A 16,496-nucleotide genomic window follows, 5' to 3' on the forward strand; every position below is an offset into this window, starting at 1 on the left:
AAACCTTCAGGGATTTTAGAAACCTTCACTTTCCACCTCAAGAGAATCTTTCTCATACAAACAAAGCTGCCAATACCCTAAAGATAAAACATGTCTTAATCCAGTAGATAAAGTAATTCAAGTTAGGTAAAGTAAATCATGACACCTTTTATTCAACAAAGGGTAAACAACCAATCCACGGTCAAACAGGTATTTAAATAATTCATACTGTCCTCGCCAAATAGTTTAATATAGTATACTTATTACCATTGCCAGCTTCCAAAATAGCTTTTATTTTTTTTAATGTGTTTTTAATTTATTTTTGAGAGAGAGAAACAGAGAGAATGGGAGACACAGAATCTGAAGTAGGCTCCAGGCTCTGAACTGTCAGCACAGAGCCCAACATGGGGCTCAAACCCATGAACAGTGAGATCATGACCTGAGCCAAAGTCAAATGTTTAACCAACTGAGCCACCCAGGCGCCCCCAGAATAACTTGTTTTCTAACTGCAAAGAATGTTTTATATTCATTTGGCTGGAAAATCAGCCTTGTCACCATTATTGTGTTCTCAGGAAAGATTCCATGTCGTGGTTTCAAGGGCCCACCAAAATAAGTGTGTATGTTTCTACACGTACATTCAGGGATATTACAATTAAGTATAAGACATGACAGTATTAATATCTGAAGCAAAAAGACTTCTGGTATACAATTATTTTATATATATATCATCTATTACATAAAAATATAAAATGGATAATCACATATACATTTACTTAGTGGATAAATATAGACAGCTGCCACTTTACTTTTAAAAAGTATACACAAGAAAGGGGCACCTGGGTGGTTTAGTGGGTTAAGCGTCTGACTCTTGATTTCAGCTCAGGTCATGATCTCACAGTTGTGAGATCAAGCCCTGCGTCAGGCTCTGTGCTGAGCGTGGAGCCTGGTTAAGATTCTCTCCATCCCTCTCCCTTTGCCTCTCCCCTACTTGGCACGTGGGTGCTCTCTCTCCCAAAATAAAATTGACTAATTTTAAAAAGTATACACAAGATGAAATGTTAATTTTCTTCTAAATCCTAATCACTTTTTCCCTTGAAAAAAATTCCTAACTCATTTGAAGGTACTCACTGAATGAACAACGCTAAGTTTCTGAGCAAGTCAACTACTCAGTGTTGATACTGAACACAAGTTACAGTTCAGTATGAGGTGGAGGTAAAAAGCTATAGGTAAAATCTCTCTCCCTGAGTGCTATCTGAGGTCTTTAAACAAATGGTTCTGAAGCCTCAATGCATATTTCAATCACCTGGGGGAAAGCATTTAAAATATAAATATGCCTGAGCCCCGTGCCTATCTATGGAATCAAAGGTCACCAAAGGAGTGATCCAGTCAGCTGAAAACTAAATCTCAGATCAGCATTTTGGAAACAATGTTCTAACTACCAAATGTTTCTGCAACTGCCCTAATTTATCTGTGTGATGAAGGTTTTTATGCCAACACTTTCTGTAACTTCAAAGGCACAGAAGAGACTACATGAAGATTTAGTTACCTTAATGTTTTCTGGTTGCTTTACCTATTTAGAAGCAAATCAAAGCTTTAAGAACAAACTACAAAGACACGAATGATATTATACACGAGGCAGTGGGATAAAGTGACCATTAAACAAAAATGTAAATCTTTCTAATACCTAAAAAACCCCCAACCCCCAATTCTGAGAACCTGAGATTGTACACAGGAGGAAAAAAAACTGCTATGGCAGACTGGAGGTGGAGGAACACCATGTCCCTGAAATCAAGCTGCCCAGGGGCCAGGTGACAGTGTGTAGAGAATCATCTTGACACTAGGATGAAAAGACAGTGCAGTCTGTTCCCAGTTCGTCCAGATGGCTCAAGTGTTTTCTTCGTGCCCAGTAAGATGTAGGTCTTCGGTGCGAATTACTAAAAGCTATGCAACCACTACCATTTCCTACCTATCTCACTGGGCAATACGAAGGAAGTCCTTCATTACTGTTCCAATACGTTAGCCTAATATCTAAACAGCTCTACCCACTATTCCCATTTCTGTTTTTGCCATCCAAAGACCACCCACTTCTCTTCAATCAAAGGAGATATCTGAAACAGATCCCATTCACTGTATTCTCTTTGCCCATTTTGATCCTTATGAAGTCTCTTTTTCCTACAACCTGGTTCTTGTGAAATTATATGGTACTCAGTTTCTTAAAAAATTCTCACCTATGAAAGTGTCATCATAGAAACGTATAGTTTTCTCTTACTATTTGTATTCTGGAAATTAAACAGCCTAAAAATCACTGGTTGTCAAGACACATTACGTAAATTTGCTCTATCCACAGATGAAGTTTTTTTTTTCTCAGCTGCATCTTTAGGATCTTGACAATTACGTTTATTAGCAGAAAAGAAGGCTACCTGACTCTTATTCTAGAAATACATATAATGTAAGATGAAAAAACACTTTGGAATGAAAGAGATTATACAAAGCATATGATTCAGAAAAAATGAACATGGAAAACTGGAAAACCAAGTCCATTTACAGCATTTCTTTAGTTCAGAAGAGAATTCTTAGGGGTTTTATGCTACAAAGATTATAAATATAAAAGTCAATATATTTCCCATTTCCCACTTTTATCATACCCTCCCCCTCACCTTGTACGCGCAAATATGAACATACATACACAACAATCTCCAGAAAATGCCTCCCAAGAAATTATTTAATAAATCATAAAAATCGCACATTTCAGCAGCCATAAGAATTGTAGCACAAAAAATTCCAAAGGCCCTGCTTTTAGCAGCTGAGAGGTAGAGGATGCTTTACAAAGAAATTCTATATTAAGTTCTCTTTTTTGAGGGAGTACGGCAGCAAAGAAAAAAAATTTTTTGTAACTTGATTGCATATAAATGACATCCAAAGGAAAGTAAAACTCTTCATGAGCTGGCAAAGAAACTACCTGATATTTAAATTACAAACCTTTCCCTAGATGGACAAAAGGCTTATACTGGCTTAACAATACTGAAAAGGAGTATGATACAAGTAATTGCAATAAACAATGTAGCCCCTACTCTCCCCACGCCAAATAATTCATTTATATTCTAAAACTTGATCTATATTCAGAAAGATTATGTATTGTTAAAATACAAATATTAAGAGGTTACCTGAAGTATAAGCAAACAACTTGAGAAAAATGGGAGTTAAAAAACCCTTGCAGAAAGCGAATTGAACTTTTAAAAAACCACAGAGGTAAAGAACAAGATTAAACTGCACATCAGATAGTCAACAAAAGTAGAATTTACTTTGTATCAACCCACACAAGCAAAATGCTATCTTAAGTTGATCACTGAGCAGAGAATTCAGCAAGTCCAAATGAAAGAGAGGGAGGTGTTTAAGAATGATAATCTGTAGAAGGAATGATCCAAACAGCATGAGAATTCCTTAAATCTCTCAATTTAAAAAAAGATGTCAGGACCACACCATGCCCTCCCTTGTACTTGTCTCAACGTGACTGCCAATACATTTGTACTCTTCAAAGTTCCAGGGGTCATAAAACAGCTTTGTACTAGCTGAATGACTTGCTTTCAACTTCTGTATCACGGATTCCATTCAAATTCACTGTCCTGTCTCTACCTGGGGTGGAGGTGCTGGCTTGCCATTAAGAGCCATCTGGAATGGGGTGGCCTGGCCTGCAGGAGGCAAAGGGGCAGTCTTCAACTTCTTTGTACTAGTTTTGGATGGCCGTTCCTCCTCTTCTTCATCAGAATCCTGAAGGCCATACTTAGAGAAATGGGAGACCTAAGGAAGAGAAGAATCCAACAAAATCAAAAAATGTTTTAAAGATTTTATTTTTAAGAAATCTCTACACCCAGTGTGGGGCTCAAACTTACAACCCCAAGATCAAGAGCCACATGCTCCACTGACTGAGCCAGCCAAGCGCCTCAGAATCAACAAAATCAATTTTAACACTTATATTCCTAAGAGCTTCCACAATACTTGTCCTTACAATCTTGCAGAATTAGCTTTAAAAAAAAAAAGAGAGAGATATCATAATATTTAAGGCACAATGTCATCTATCATACTTTACTGTTGTCCCTAGATTTAGATGATTAGTACATGTACTAGTTGCTCATATACAATTACTAAATTATTAATACAGGAAACCGAATCCAGAAACACTGCTACTATTTTCATTTCTATATGCTGCCTAGTTGTTCACTACCTACACAAGGACATTCAACTAGTTAAATAATCCAACTGGCCTAGAAGAAAATAAACCACTGGGTTAAACTATCAAGGAAGGGAGGAAGTCAATGTCTTCATCCCCAAAAATCTTTAAATGAATGACAATTTAGGAAGAGTTGGTATCAAGAGACAAAAATTCTGCCTCATGTCTCTAAGGATGTCACACATTAGAAAAACCACTCCTTAGAAGTGTATCTACATGCTCACAGGATGGGGTAGAAGATGTGAATCATCAGCATAAAAGTTTTTAATAGCTCCTTATTGTTCTGGTGTTTAACTAACATATGTAATTTGGAGCAAATCATAATGTACCTCTACAGATCTGTTTCCTAATTTGTAAAAATGAAAAGAATTTAAGAGAGACTCTTCTAACACATTTTGTCAGTGTAACTACAGTTTACAAGAACTAGGTTAAGTTGACTATATACCTTAAACACCCAAGAACCTGTTTCGGGACGGTACTCTTTGAATTGAGCTCCCTGTTTCCTTGAAACTGCTTCCAATCTGCCCTCATAGTTCATATCAGCAAGTCGATCTGGGCTCTTTATTAAACAGCGAGATGTTTTATCTGTTGGCCAAACTCCATCCAGTGTAACTTCGGCCTTCCTGTAATGTACAACCAAGTGAAGTGTAAATGTTCCATACTTAAGACCAGAAAGCCAAGTAACATCTATATAAAGGTACCTGTGTTACTTTGGAATTACTCTGCAGATGTTACATAAACTTGTGTCCTGCCTCTTAGGGTAGATAAGCTTAAAAGCAAGGAATCACCCCCACATCACCTAACTCAATATCTGGTTGAAGAGTCAAACTCCATTTACTTTAAACTACCACGACACGTCAATTATTTCCAATAAAATTTTGACACTTAAGCTACGCATCCTTGATCAAATTCAGTGCTAAAAGTCCAGATCTAGGACTTAACTCTTGGTGAAGGTCTTAAAGTGGTGTTGTACTTAACAACATTAATAATAGCAGCAACTACCACTAACAAATGTTTCCAGAATGAGCTATCAGGAATACCATAATATTAACCATTAAATATTGAGTGGGAAGATGACTGTAACTGCAGTAAGGTACACCTTCTAATATCAACATGTGAGATCAAGGACTGTGTTCTATTCATTCTGTATGACTTACACCTAGTACAGTCATTAGTACATAATAATAGATGACTTAAAGAAAAAAAACTTTTATTAAGTAATCTCTATGCCCAATGTGGGGGCTTGAACCTACAACCCCGAGATCAAGAGTCACATGGTTCCACCAACTAAGCCAGCCAAGTGCCCCCAGATAGAACACAATTAAATCACATTATTTAATAGGTGACTTTTTAAAACATTATTCTTTTTAGTGTGATAAAAGATATAACACAAAATTTACATCTTAAAAAGAAATTTACCACCTTAACCCTTTCCTTTTTATACCATTCAGTAGTGTTAAGTATGTCCACACTGTTGTGCAACCAATTTCCAAAACTTACCTTTCCTAAGTAAAACTCTATCCTTAGAAAACAACTCCCCTACCTCTACCCACTGGCAACCACTATTCTATTGTTTGTTTCTATGAATCTGTCTCTTTAGATGGCCTTAAATAAGTGGAATCATACAGTATTCGATGTTTTATGACCAGTTTATTTATGTCCTCAAGGTTCATCCGTGCTTTAGCATATGTCAGAACTTCCTTCCTTTTTAAGGCTATATAATATTCCATTGTGTGTAAAAAGATTTTGTTTATCCATTCATCTGTCAATGAATATTTGGGTTGCTTCTACTTCTTTGCTATTATGAACACTGTTATGAACATGGGTGTGTAATCACTCATGGTTGTGAGATCCTGCTGCCAATCCAACTGGATATATACCTAGGATATATATCTACATATACATCTATGTATCTATATCTGTATGCGCATCTACATATCTATATCTATACTCATATATAGATATACGTATATATCTAGATACATACACACACATACATACACATATATGTGTATATTGCTTCCAATTCTTTAGAAACTGATGGGTCATTTTTAATTTTCTGAGGAATCACCATACTCTTTTCCATAGTAACTGAACGATTTTACATTCCCACCAAGATATACAAAGGTTCCAATTTCTCCATATTCTTGCCAAAACTTTTCTTTTTTAAACTTAGTAACGATCCTGATGGTATGATGGCTCACTGTGGTTTTGATTTGCATTTCTCTAATTATTAGCAATGTTGAGTACCTTTTCATATGTTTGCTGGCCATCTGTATCTCTGGAGACATGTGTACTGAAGTCCTTTGTCCAGTTTTTTTTTTTTTTTTTTGGTGGTATTTTTGTTGTTGTTGAGATATAGTTCTTCATATTAACCACTTACCAGAAATATGATTTGTAAATATTTGCTCCCATTCTGCAGGTTGGCTTTTCATTCTGTTGCATGTGTTCTTAGATGTACAGGGTTCTTATATTTTAATGTAGTCTAATTTGTTCATTTTTACTATTGTTGCCTATGCTTTTAGTGTTGTATTCAGTAAATCCTTGTCAAAATATAATGACATGGTAAAAAGAAGGCCTTGGGGCACCTGGGTGGCTCAGTTGGTTAACTGTCCCAACTCTTGATTTCCATCAGCTCAGATCATGATCTCATGGTTAATGAGTTTGAACCACACATCAGGCTCTGTGCTGGGAACAAGGAGTCTGCTTGGGATTTTCCGTCTCCCATTCTTTCTGCCCTTCCCCCCATTCCCTCTCTTTTAAAAATAAACAACCATTTAAAAAAAGAACGTCTCTTCAAAAAATGGTGTTGGGAAAACTGGACAGTAACATGCTAAAGAATAAAACTGGACCACTTTCTTACACCATACACAAAAATAAATTCAAAATGGATTAAAGACCTAAATGTGAGACCTGAAACCATAAAAATCTTAGGAGAGAACACAGTAACTTCTTTAACACTGGCCACAGCAACTTCTTTCTAGGTATGTCTCCAGAGGCAAGGGAAACAAAATAAAAAATAAACTATTGGGACTATACTAAAATAACAACCTTCTACACAATGAAGGAATCAATCAACAAAACCAAAAGGCAACCTAAGAAATGGGAGACGGTGTTTGCAAATGACATATCTGATAAAGGGCTAGTATCCACAATACACAAAGAACTTATAATACTCAATACCCAAAAAATGAATAATCCAATTAAAAATGGACAGAAGACATGAATAGACAGTTTTCCCAAAGAAGACGTACAGATGGCCAAAACACATGAAAAGATGCTCAGTATCACTCATCAACAGGGAAATGCAAATCAAAACTACAATGAGATATCACTCATACCTGTCAGAATAGCTAAAATCAACAACACAGGAAACAACAACAGGTACTGGCGAGGATGTGGAGAAAAAGGAACCTGTTTGCACTGTTGGTGGGAATGCAAACTGGTGCAGCCACTGTGGGAAATAGTATGGAGATTCCTCAAAAAGTTAAAAATAGAACTACTCTGGGGCACCTGGGTGGCTCAGTCGGTTGAGTGTCTGACTTCAGGTCAGGTCATGATCTCACAGTTCATGAGTTTGAGCCCCATGTCTGGCTCTGTGCTGACAGCTTGAAGCCTGGAGACTGCTTTGGATTCTGTGTCTCCCTCTCTCTCTGTCCCTCCCCCACTCGTGCTCTCTCTCTCTCTCAAAAATAAACAAACATTAAAAAAAAAACAGAACTACTCTGTGATGCAGCAATTGAACTGAGGTGTTTACCCAAAGAACACAAAAATACTAATTCAAAGGGATACATGCACCCCAATGTTTACAGTACTATAATTATAATAGCCAAATTATGGAAACAGTTCAAGTGTCCATCAATTGATGAATGGATAAAGAAGTATACACACACCACACACCCCATTAAATATTATTCAGCCTTAAAAAAGAATGAAATGTTGCCATTTGCAACAACATGGACGGAGCTAGAGAGTATTATGTTAAACAAAATTACTCTGAGAAAGATAAATACTGTATGATTTCACTCATATCTGGAATTCAAAAAACAAATAAGCAAAGGAGGGAAAAAAGTGAGAGGCAAACCAAAAAACAGACTCTTGACCATAGAGAACAAAATGATGGTTACCAGAGGGGTTGGGGGGGGGGGGGTTGGGTTAAATGGATAATGGGGATTAAGGAGTGCACTTGTGATGAGCACTGGGTGATGTATGGAAGTGTTGAATACTGTACTCCTGAAACTAATACACTGTATGTAAACTAAAACCTTAAAAAAAAAAAAAAATATATACACACACACACACACACACACACACACACATAAAACTTCCCCTATGTTTTACTCTAAGAGTGTTGTAAGTTTTAGGTCTTATGTTGAGGCTTTAGTCCATTTTGAGGTTTTTTTTTTTTTTTTTTTAATATAGTATAAAAGTACAACTTCATGCTTCTGCATACAGGTTTCCCAGAATCATTTGGTAAAGAGATTGTTCTTTCCCCTACTGAATGGTTTTGGCAGTCTTGTCAAAAATAACTACATATGTGAGGTACAATGCTGCTAGTATCTTCATAGGGATTACATTATATCTGTAGATTGCTTTGGGTAGTATAGACATCTTAATAATTTAGTCTTCCAATCCATGAACATGAGATAATTACCATTTGTTTGTCTTTTTTCAGCTTTTGCTTCCCTGGTTAATCTTATTCCTAAATATTTTATTCTTTTTGATGGAACTGCTTTCCTTTTTGGACTGTTCATTATTAGTATATAGAAACTTAACTGATTTTTGTGAGTTAATTTTGTATCCTGCTACCTTGCTGAATTTATAACTGTTTTTTATGGAATCTTTAGGTTTCCCACATAAGATCATGTCATCTCTCAACAGAGATATTTTACTTCCTCCTTTCCAATCTGGGTGATGCCTTTTTTCTTTTGAGACAGATGGTGGGAGCACACAGGGGAGGTGCAGAGAGAGAGAGAGAGAGAGAGAGACAGACAGACAGACAGACAGAGACACAGAGAATCTCTTAAGCAGGCTCCATGACCTGCACAGAGCCCAACGCAGGGCTCAATCTCACAACTGTGAGATCATAACCCGAACTGTAATCAAGAGTCGGATGCTTAACTAAGCCACCCAGGGCCCCCAGGATGATACCTTGTATTTCTGTTCCTTGCATAACTGCCCTGGCAGTTATATTGAATAAAAGTGGCAAGGAAAAGCTTTCACTCTTCCACCACTGAGCATATTTTCTGTGGACGTTGAAAATATGGCCTCCATTAAGCTGAGATAGTTTTCCTCTATCTCTAGTTTGTTGCGTGGCTTTCTCATAAAAGGGTATTTTGTCAAAATGCTTTTTCTCATCAGTTGAGATTATCATGTGATTTTCTTCATTCATTTTATAAACATGATGTATTACAAGATCAATTTTTCTATGTTGAACCTTCCTTGTGTTTCAGGAATAAATCCTACTTGGTCATGGTGTAAAATCCTCCCGATGTACTACTGAAATCCATTTGCTAATACAACTGGTGACAGAACAATGCTGGGGTTGGGTACCAACCCCCTGTGCAGTTGAAAATCTGTGTATCTGACTCCCACAAAACTTTACTACTAATAGCCTAGTTGACTAGAAGCCTTACTGATAACATAAACCACTGACTAACACATATTTTGTATGTTATGTGATTATATACTGTATTATAATAAACTAGAAAAAAGAAAATGTTAAGAAAATCGTAAGGAAAATGCAGTTACAGTACTGTACTATTAAAAAAACCCATGTATGTGGGCTCACACAGTTCAAGGGTCAAATGTATATTTTGTTGAAGATATTTACTTCGGTATTCATCAAGGATATTGATCTGTAGTCTGAAGTCATGTGGTTGAAGGCTTTTGGGGGCATGGGGGGGGGCTGTATTTTTTGATTACTGATTCAATTTCCTTATTATGGTTGGTAGGGTCCCCTAAGGAGAGAGAGAGAGAAAAAAAAAAAAAAACCCTCAAGGCAACCTGGCTATATGTGTATGTGACAACATCCCTCATGACCTTGTAACATGAGACCACCTAATCAGACTGCATGTTTGTCTGTTACCATATAAGAGAGACAAAGAAATAGAAAACGTATTAAAAACTATACCAGGCGGCGTTTGGGGCTCAGTTCTTCGTGTACAAACCCAACTGAGCCGTACCGGCACAAATAAAGTTGCTTCCTGGAAAGAAAAGCTTCAGGGTCATGACTCCCTGTATGAGAATACTGCTACAATAGGAAATATCTAAAAATTATTATACTTATAGGGCTATTCTGAATTTCCACTTCTTCACAGTTCAATCTTGGTAGGTTGTGAACATAAATTATTTTACCTGTGGCCCTTTCATGTGTCTGAACAGGTATCCGAAGCTAGTTTCTCCAATTACAATAAAGAGAGTTAAAAATGATCATAGCAGACACAAGAAAAAAAAGTACTATTAAAAAGTGTTTTGGGAAAGTAACAGTTGGTCCTCATGATATTAGGGAAAAGGAGGCAAAAAAAAGTCCTAGTGTAGCATTTCTTTACCATTTTTACTTTTAAATTAAAGAAACAATCATCTTAGACTGTACAGTAGGTCAAAAAAGCAAGTTGCAGGAAAATGTATATAATATAAAAAAATGTGATTTAGTGGATTATTTTTTCTTTTTTTTCCTTAAAATTTTTTTTCAATGTTTATTTATTTTGAGAGAAAGAGAATGCGAGTGGAGGAAGGAGGGAGAGACACACACAGAATCCAAAGCAGGCTCCAGGCTCTGAGCTGTCAGCACAGAGCTCAACACAGGGCCTGAACCCACGAACTGTGAGATCATGACCTGAGCCAAAGTCAGACGCTTAACTGACTGAGCCACCTACGCACCCCAAGCAGATTTTTCTAAATACATAAATAAATTCATACCTATTTAGCCCTTCACCCACAGGTGGTTTTTGGTTATCATCTAAGTAGACAATCACTTCTTTCCTTCGAATATGCACAATATCATCCAAATTTAGATTTGTCAAATTCACATCTCCTTCAAAATAGATTGAACCATAACCTACAAGTCAAAGGAAATAGTTAAAAACTCATCCTGTATAGAAGGCAAATAATCTATTTTATACTCCCAGTGACTAAATAATCAGAGGAAGCAAGCAGCTTTAAACATTAATCAGGATTTTATTTAATTTTCTTAACAATTTTAAATAATCTCTACATTCAACATGGGGCTCAAACTCACAACCCAGAGAACAAGAGTCACATGCTCTGTCGACTGAGCCAGCCAGATGTCGCTAAACATGAACATTTTAAATCATCTGGTAATACTTTCATTGTGTTATTTCATCCATAGTATGTATTAGGGGGTGACATCAAACACAGTTATCTAGTTTAACATCTACATTTCTGTAGCACTTATCCTCAAAACAGCCTTCTTAAATCTCTTCTAAGTATCTGTACTACTGCTACATTTGAAACAACCTTTACTTAGTACCTAGCTTTCAGTGTACCTGAGAGCCCTTTTGAAAATACAATATAGCAAGATGAGATTTTCCCCCCCCAAAAGTTATCTGTATTAACTTAGTATGAAGTTAAACCTAAATACTACTCCATCTTTTATTACTAAATTTTCTCTTAGTATTTTCTTGCTTACTTTCTTTAATTGTAGAAAACTCCAATGAGCCAAACAGTTACCAAAGAATGTTACACGATTATAAGCTTATTTTGTTACTTGTCAAAGTGTCTACCGTGAAGGTTAAGGTGGGTCCAAGTATAGGGGAAAAAAGAAATGGATTCAGCTATCAAGAGCTTCTTTTACTTAATTACAAAAATAAGGTGAAGATCTTTGGCTTAAACACTACAAACTTCTACGTTCACACTCACCTTTACGACCAATAGTGAAGTCAGAGACAATGCATTCTCCTTTTTCATTGGTAATTTTGGCAAGGTCATCCATAGATGGAATAGTGTAGTAACCAACCTTAGTGAGAACAATGCCTATGACAAAAGAAACAGCAAATATAGTATTAATCGTAATTGTCCTTAGGTAGAGGAATTTTCATATTTCACTTTTTCCTTTTTGAAAAATAATAATCTAAAAGCTAATATAATCTGAAACAATCAGTAACTAAATAAATTATTAAATAAAGAGAAAACATATAGGAATAAAGCATTTTTCCAAACTGGTTTTCTAAGGAACACTATATGCCTAAGAGAAACCGTGTTTTTTTTTTTTTTTTTTTTTTTTTTGTTTTTTGTTTTAAGATTCCTGGTCAAGTAAGTTTGGGAAACATGCACATGATAGTATGTTACAGGCTCTGAGAACTTGTCAAATAATTAAGTCTATTTAACTTCACTTAATCCAGTGTTTCTCACGCTAATTAACCAGAGAAACTTCTTTTCATACGGCCTCCATTAACATACTATACTATGAAACATAATCCATAAAATGAGTTCTGAGAAAGGGTTACTTAAGATACTTTTATTCTACAGATGAAAATTCCAAAACCCAATGTGTAAAGAACCTGCCTTGATTACAAAGTAATTCGGTGGTATAGGCAGAGCTATAACTCCAAAGTCAATACGTGTTATTTTACAGCCTGTCTTCCATAAACCCCTTTTATCTTTCAAATTTACATCCCTAAGTAAAGAGCTAAAATCAAGATGAAAAATCCGACACGAGGGGTACATGGGTGGCTTAGTCAGTTAAGTGTCTGACTCTTAGTTTAGACTCAGGTCATGATCGCACAGTTTATGGGCTCGAGCCCGGTACTGGGCTCCATGTTAGCAGTGCTGGGCTCCATGCTGGCAGTGCAGAGCCTGCTTAGGATTCTCTCTCTCCGCCCCTCCCCTGCTCTCTGTCTCTCTCTCCAAATAAATTAAAAAAGAAAAGAAAAGAAAAGAAAAAAAAGAAAAGAAAAAGAAAAATCCTACATAAGAAAGTCCCAAGGATAAATGGAAACTTAAACATCTAGTGTTATTTAAAAATAAAAACAAAAAAAGGTCTAAATTAGTGTTATTTTTAAAAGTATTAACTAAGTAGATTTCTGAAGAACTCAAGAAAACAGAACACTGGTATGCTTGTTGTAATCACCCCTTGTCCCATTTATAGGTACAAATTAGGCTAACTTGCTTTGTGAGAGAATTTAAGGCTAATATCAAATCAAACTTCATCCTCCTGCAATGCCCACTTGTATACTCAATGTGTTTCTCTACTGGCAATGTTTAGAGAGTTGTTATAGTGTCCCTGGGGATGGAACTTTAAAATGAGAGGTGACAAACAAGGTCAATGAGAAAACAAAGAGCAATTAAAAAAAAAAAAATCTAGACTGGGTATTTGAAAAACCGATGTAGTATCATAATGAATTCATGTAGATACACACACAAATAAAATATAAAGTTGTTTTCACAGGGCACCAAGTGACCAGAAAATATATGTGAAGGCAGTAAGATGATTAGATACAGAAAAATGTTACAGACACTGCAAGATGAACTATAAAACAACTCAAGTGTTCACTAACAGAGAATGGATAAACCAAATGTGGCATATTTATAGTAATGGATTACTACTCAACAATAAAAAAAGAATGAACTGTTGACATATTGTGGATTAAATCTGATAAAAATTATAGAGTCAAAAAGAATATATATAGTATTATTCCATTTATATAAAGTCCAAGAATAGGCAAAACTAATCTATGTGACAGAAACCAGACTGTGGTCAACTTCTGGGGATGGGGACATAAAAACTTTCCAGTTTCCATTATATATATTCAGTATATATATGTCAAAATTGATTGAAATAAAACACTTAATATCTGTGCACTTCACTATATATAAATTGTATCTGTTAAAAAAAAAAAAGGAATGTGATTACATTAATCAAAACCCAAATGAGGGGTGCCTGTGTGACTCAGTCAGTTAAGCATCTCTCAATTTTGGCTCAGGTCATGATCTTGTGTTTGTAGGTTTGAGCCCCGTGTCAAGCTCTGTGCTGACAGCATGAAGTCTGCTTGGGATTCTCCCTTTCCCTCTCTCTCTGCCCCTCCCCTGCCCACACTCTCTCTCAAAAATAAATAAACATTAAAAAAAAACAACAACAGGGGCGCCTGAGTGGCTCAGTCAGTTAAGTGTCAGACTTCGGCTCAGGTCATGATCTCACGGTTCATGAGTTTGAGCCCTGTGTCGGCTCTGGGCTAACTGCTCAGAGCCTGGAGCCCGCTTCAGATTCTGTGTCTCCCTCCGTCTGCCCCTCCACTGCTTGCACTCTGTCTCTTGCATTGTCTCAAAAATAAATAAACATTAAAAAAAAAAAAATTAAAAAAAAATAAAAACAACAACAACAACAAATGAGATATTAGGTCAACAAAGAAAAAAAGGCAAGCTTTAAGTAAACAATCAAGACCCTATAATCTTGTAGTTTACATTATTTGTTTCATAGATCAGTTGGGAAAAACTAATCAGTTCATTGCTGGGGGGAACGAAAGAAAAGCACAGAACTGAGGTGATAATAAATAAACATAACAACGTATACCATTTGAATCCCTACACATTTCAGTCATTATGGTTTATATACTATGTTAATTCATATCTCAAACCCTTATATGATAATAATTATCACTATTATTTTAATTAAAAAACTAGTAAGCAATCTGAGTTTATAAAGCTAGAAAAAGTAGGATAGTCTCTGTGGCTATAAAATTTGGGATCTTTATGCCAGGATAATTAATGACATGAATTTACTCCAAAAATACAGAAAGTATGTGAATTAAGAATCAACCAAAGCAGGGGCACCTGGGTGGCTCAGTCAGTTAAGTGTCCGACTTTCAATTTCAGCTCAGGTCATGATCTCACAGTCCTGAGATCAAGACCCGTGTCAGGCTCCACATTGAATCTGAAGCCTGCCTGGGATTCTCTCCCTCTCCCTCTGCTCCTCCCCTGCTCATGTGAGTGCACTTTCTCTTTCAAAATAAATAAACATTAAAAAAAATAAAAAATCAACCAAAGAGTATGTGAAAAGGGTTTAAAATGTTAACTTCTAGAAAATGCAATAAAAACATTAAAAAGTTCAGATACCTGACTTCCACTAAGTTGAAAATCTGTGACAAGTAAGAGGTCTTAAATGACTAGTAAAAGATTACTCATGTACCAATCTAAATCTGACCTGCTGGATGCATATGGTAAGCATTATTTTCTATTTCTTCTCTGTCATCCTGCAGTGACTCCTCATGAAAAGAGGTCTCTTCACTGCTTCCTTCCAGCCCATTTCGCAAGGCAGCACGCATGTTTAGTGCAACAATGGTATCATCCACACTGCTACTGCTGTTGTGTTTATTTCCAGCACTCTCTGGGGTTTGAGGAATGGGTTTGGCAATAGGGTTAGTATAAAAACGTGACACAAGAGAATCATCATCTCCATCCTGCTGATGGTTCTCATCAACAGGTTTGCTCAGGAAACTGAACCTGAAAAGGTAGAAAACAAATAATATCTTAGCTCTTTGTAACAATGGTAATAGCCAACCTTCACTGAGCTTTTACTAATAAGTGCCCGGGACTATTCTAGGTAATTCCATATATTAAAATTTTGTTTAATACTTGTGGTAACCCTCTGTAATAGGTTCCTATCATTCTCTTTTACAGGAAAGAAAACTGACAGAGAATAAGAAAGTAACTTGCCCAAATTAAAAAAGTTCTAAGTGCTAGAGTTGGGATTTTAACCCAGGAAAACTGGCTGTAGATTCCATGCCTTTAACTCCTATATTTTCGTGAATGAGTGAATCTGAGCATCCCAATTTTCCCAATTTTTAGTTAAAAAAAAAAAGGCACTCTACTATGTAAGGTCAAATAAGAGTGGTGAATTTCAAACTAAAAAAATTGAAAAATTTTAGGTTTTCAATATTATTATCAGCAAGGTATTAGAAAATGCTTCATTCATGAAAAATCAAACTAGAATTTTATCCTGAGAGACAAAAACAAAAAACAAAAACAGGAGTGCAAAGATATAAATAGAATTTTTCACTGAGGCATTACTCTGAATATAGGAATATCAAAATAATCTAAATGTCTTCTAATGGGGAACTAATTATCATATATTCACAATAATGGCTACCAAGTAATTAAAAAAGAGGCATATGTATATTCATATTGATATAGAAAGGTATTTATAATAAAATAAATAAAAATAAGCAAGCTATAAAACATTGCATCATTCATGCCTATCTCTACAATATCTATATAAACAAATTTCAAAATTTTAAGAAAAGACATCAAACTATTAAGGGTTGTAAGGGTG

At 35.9% G+C, this 16,496-nt stretch overlaps 1 protein-coding gene across 7 annotated transcripts in view; it reads right to left on the reverse strand.

Moving 5' to 3' along the window:
- The window catches only part of NUP98 (nucleoporin 98 and 96 precursor), a 114,162-nt gene that overhangs the window by 36,065 nt on the left and 61,601 nt on the right, over window positions 1–16,496 (reverse strand). For all 7 annotated transcript variants that reach the window (XM_042905556.1, XM_042905557.1, XM_042905559.1 and 4 more), the window contains 5 exons: window positions 15,369–15,667; window positions 12,089–12,202; window positions 11,129–11,267; window positions 4,653–4,830; window positions 3,613–3,777 (listed from right to left, as the gene is read on the reverse strand). In XM_042905556.1, the coding sequence (XP_042761490.1) occupies window positions 3,613–3,777; window positions 4,653–4,830; window positions 11,129–11,267; window positions 12,089–12,202; window positions 15,369–15,667 (895 nt within the window). The remainder of the gene's footprint in view (window positions 1–3,612; window positions 3,778–4,652; window positions 4,831–11,128; window positions 11,268–12,088; window positions 12,203–15,368; window positions 15,668–16,496) is intronic.

Source organism: Panthera leo, chromosome D1 (assembly GCF_018350215.1).
Source record: "Panthera leo isolate Ple1 chromosome D1, P.leo_Ple1_pat1.1, whole genome shotgun sequence".
Taxonomy (NCBI): domain Eukaryota; kingdom Metazoa; phylum Chordata; class Mammalia; order Carnivora; family Felidae; genus Panthera; species Panthera leo.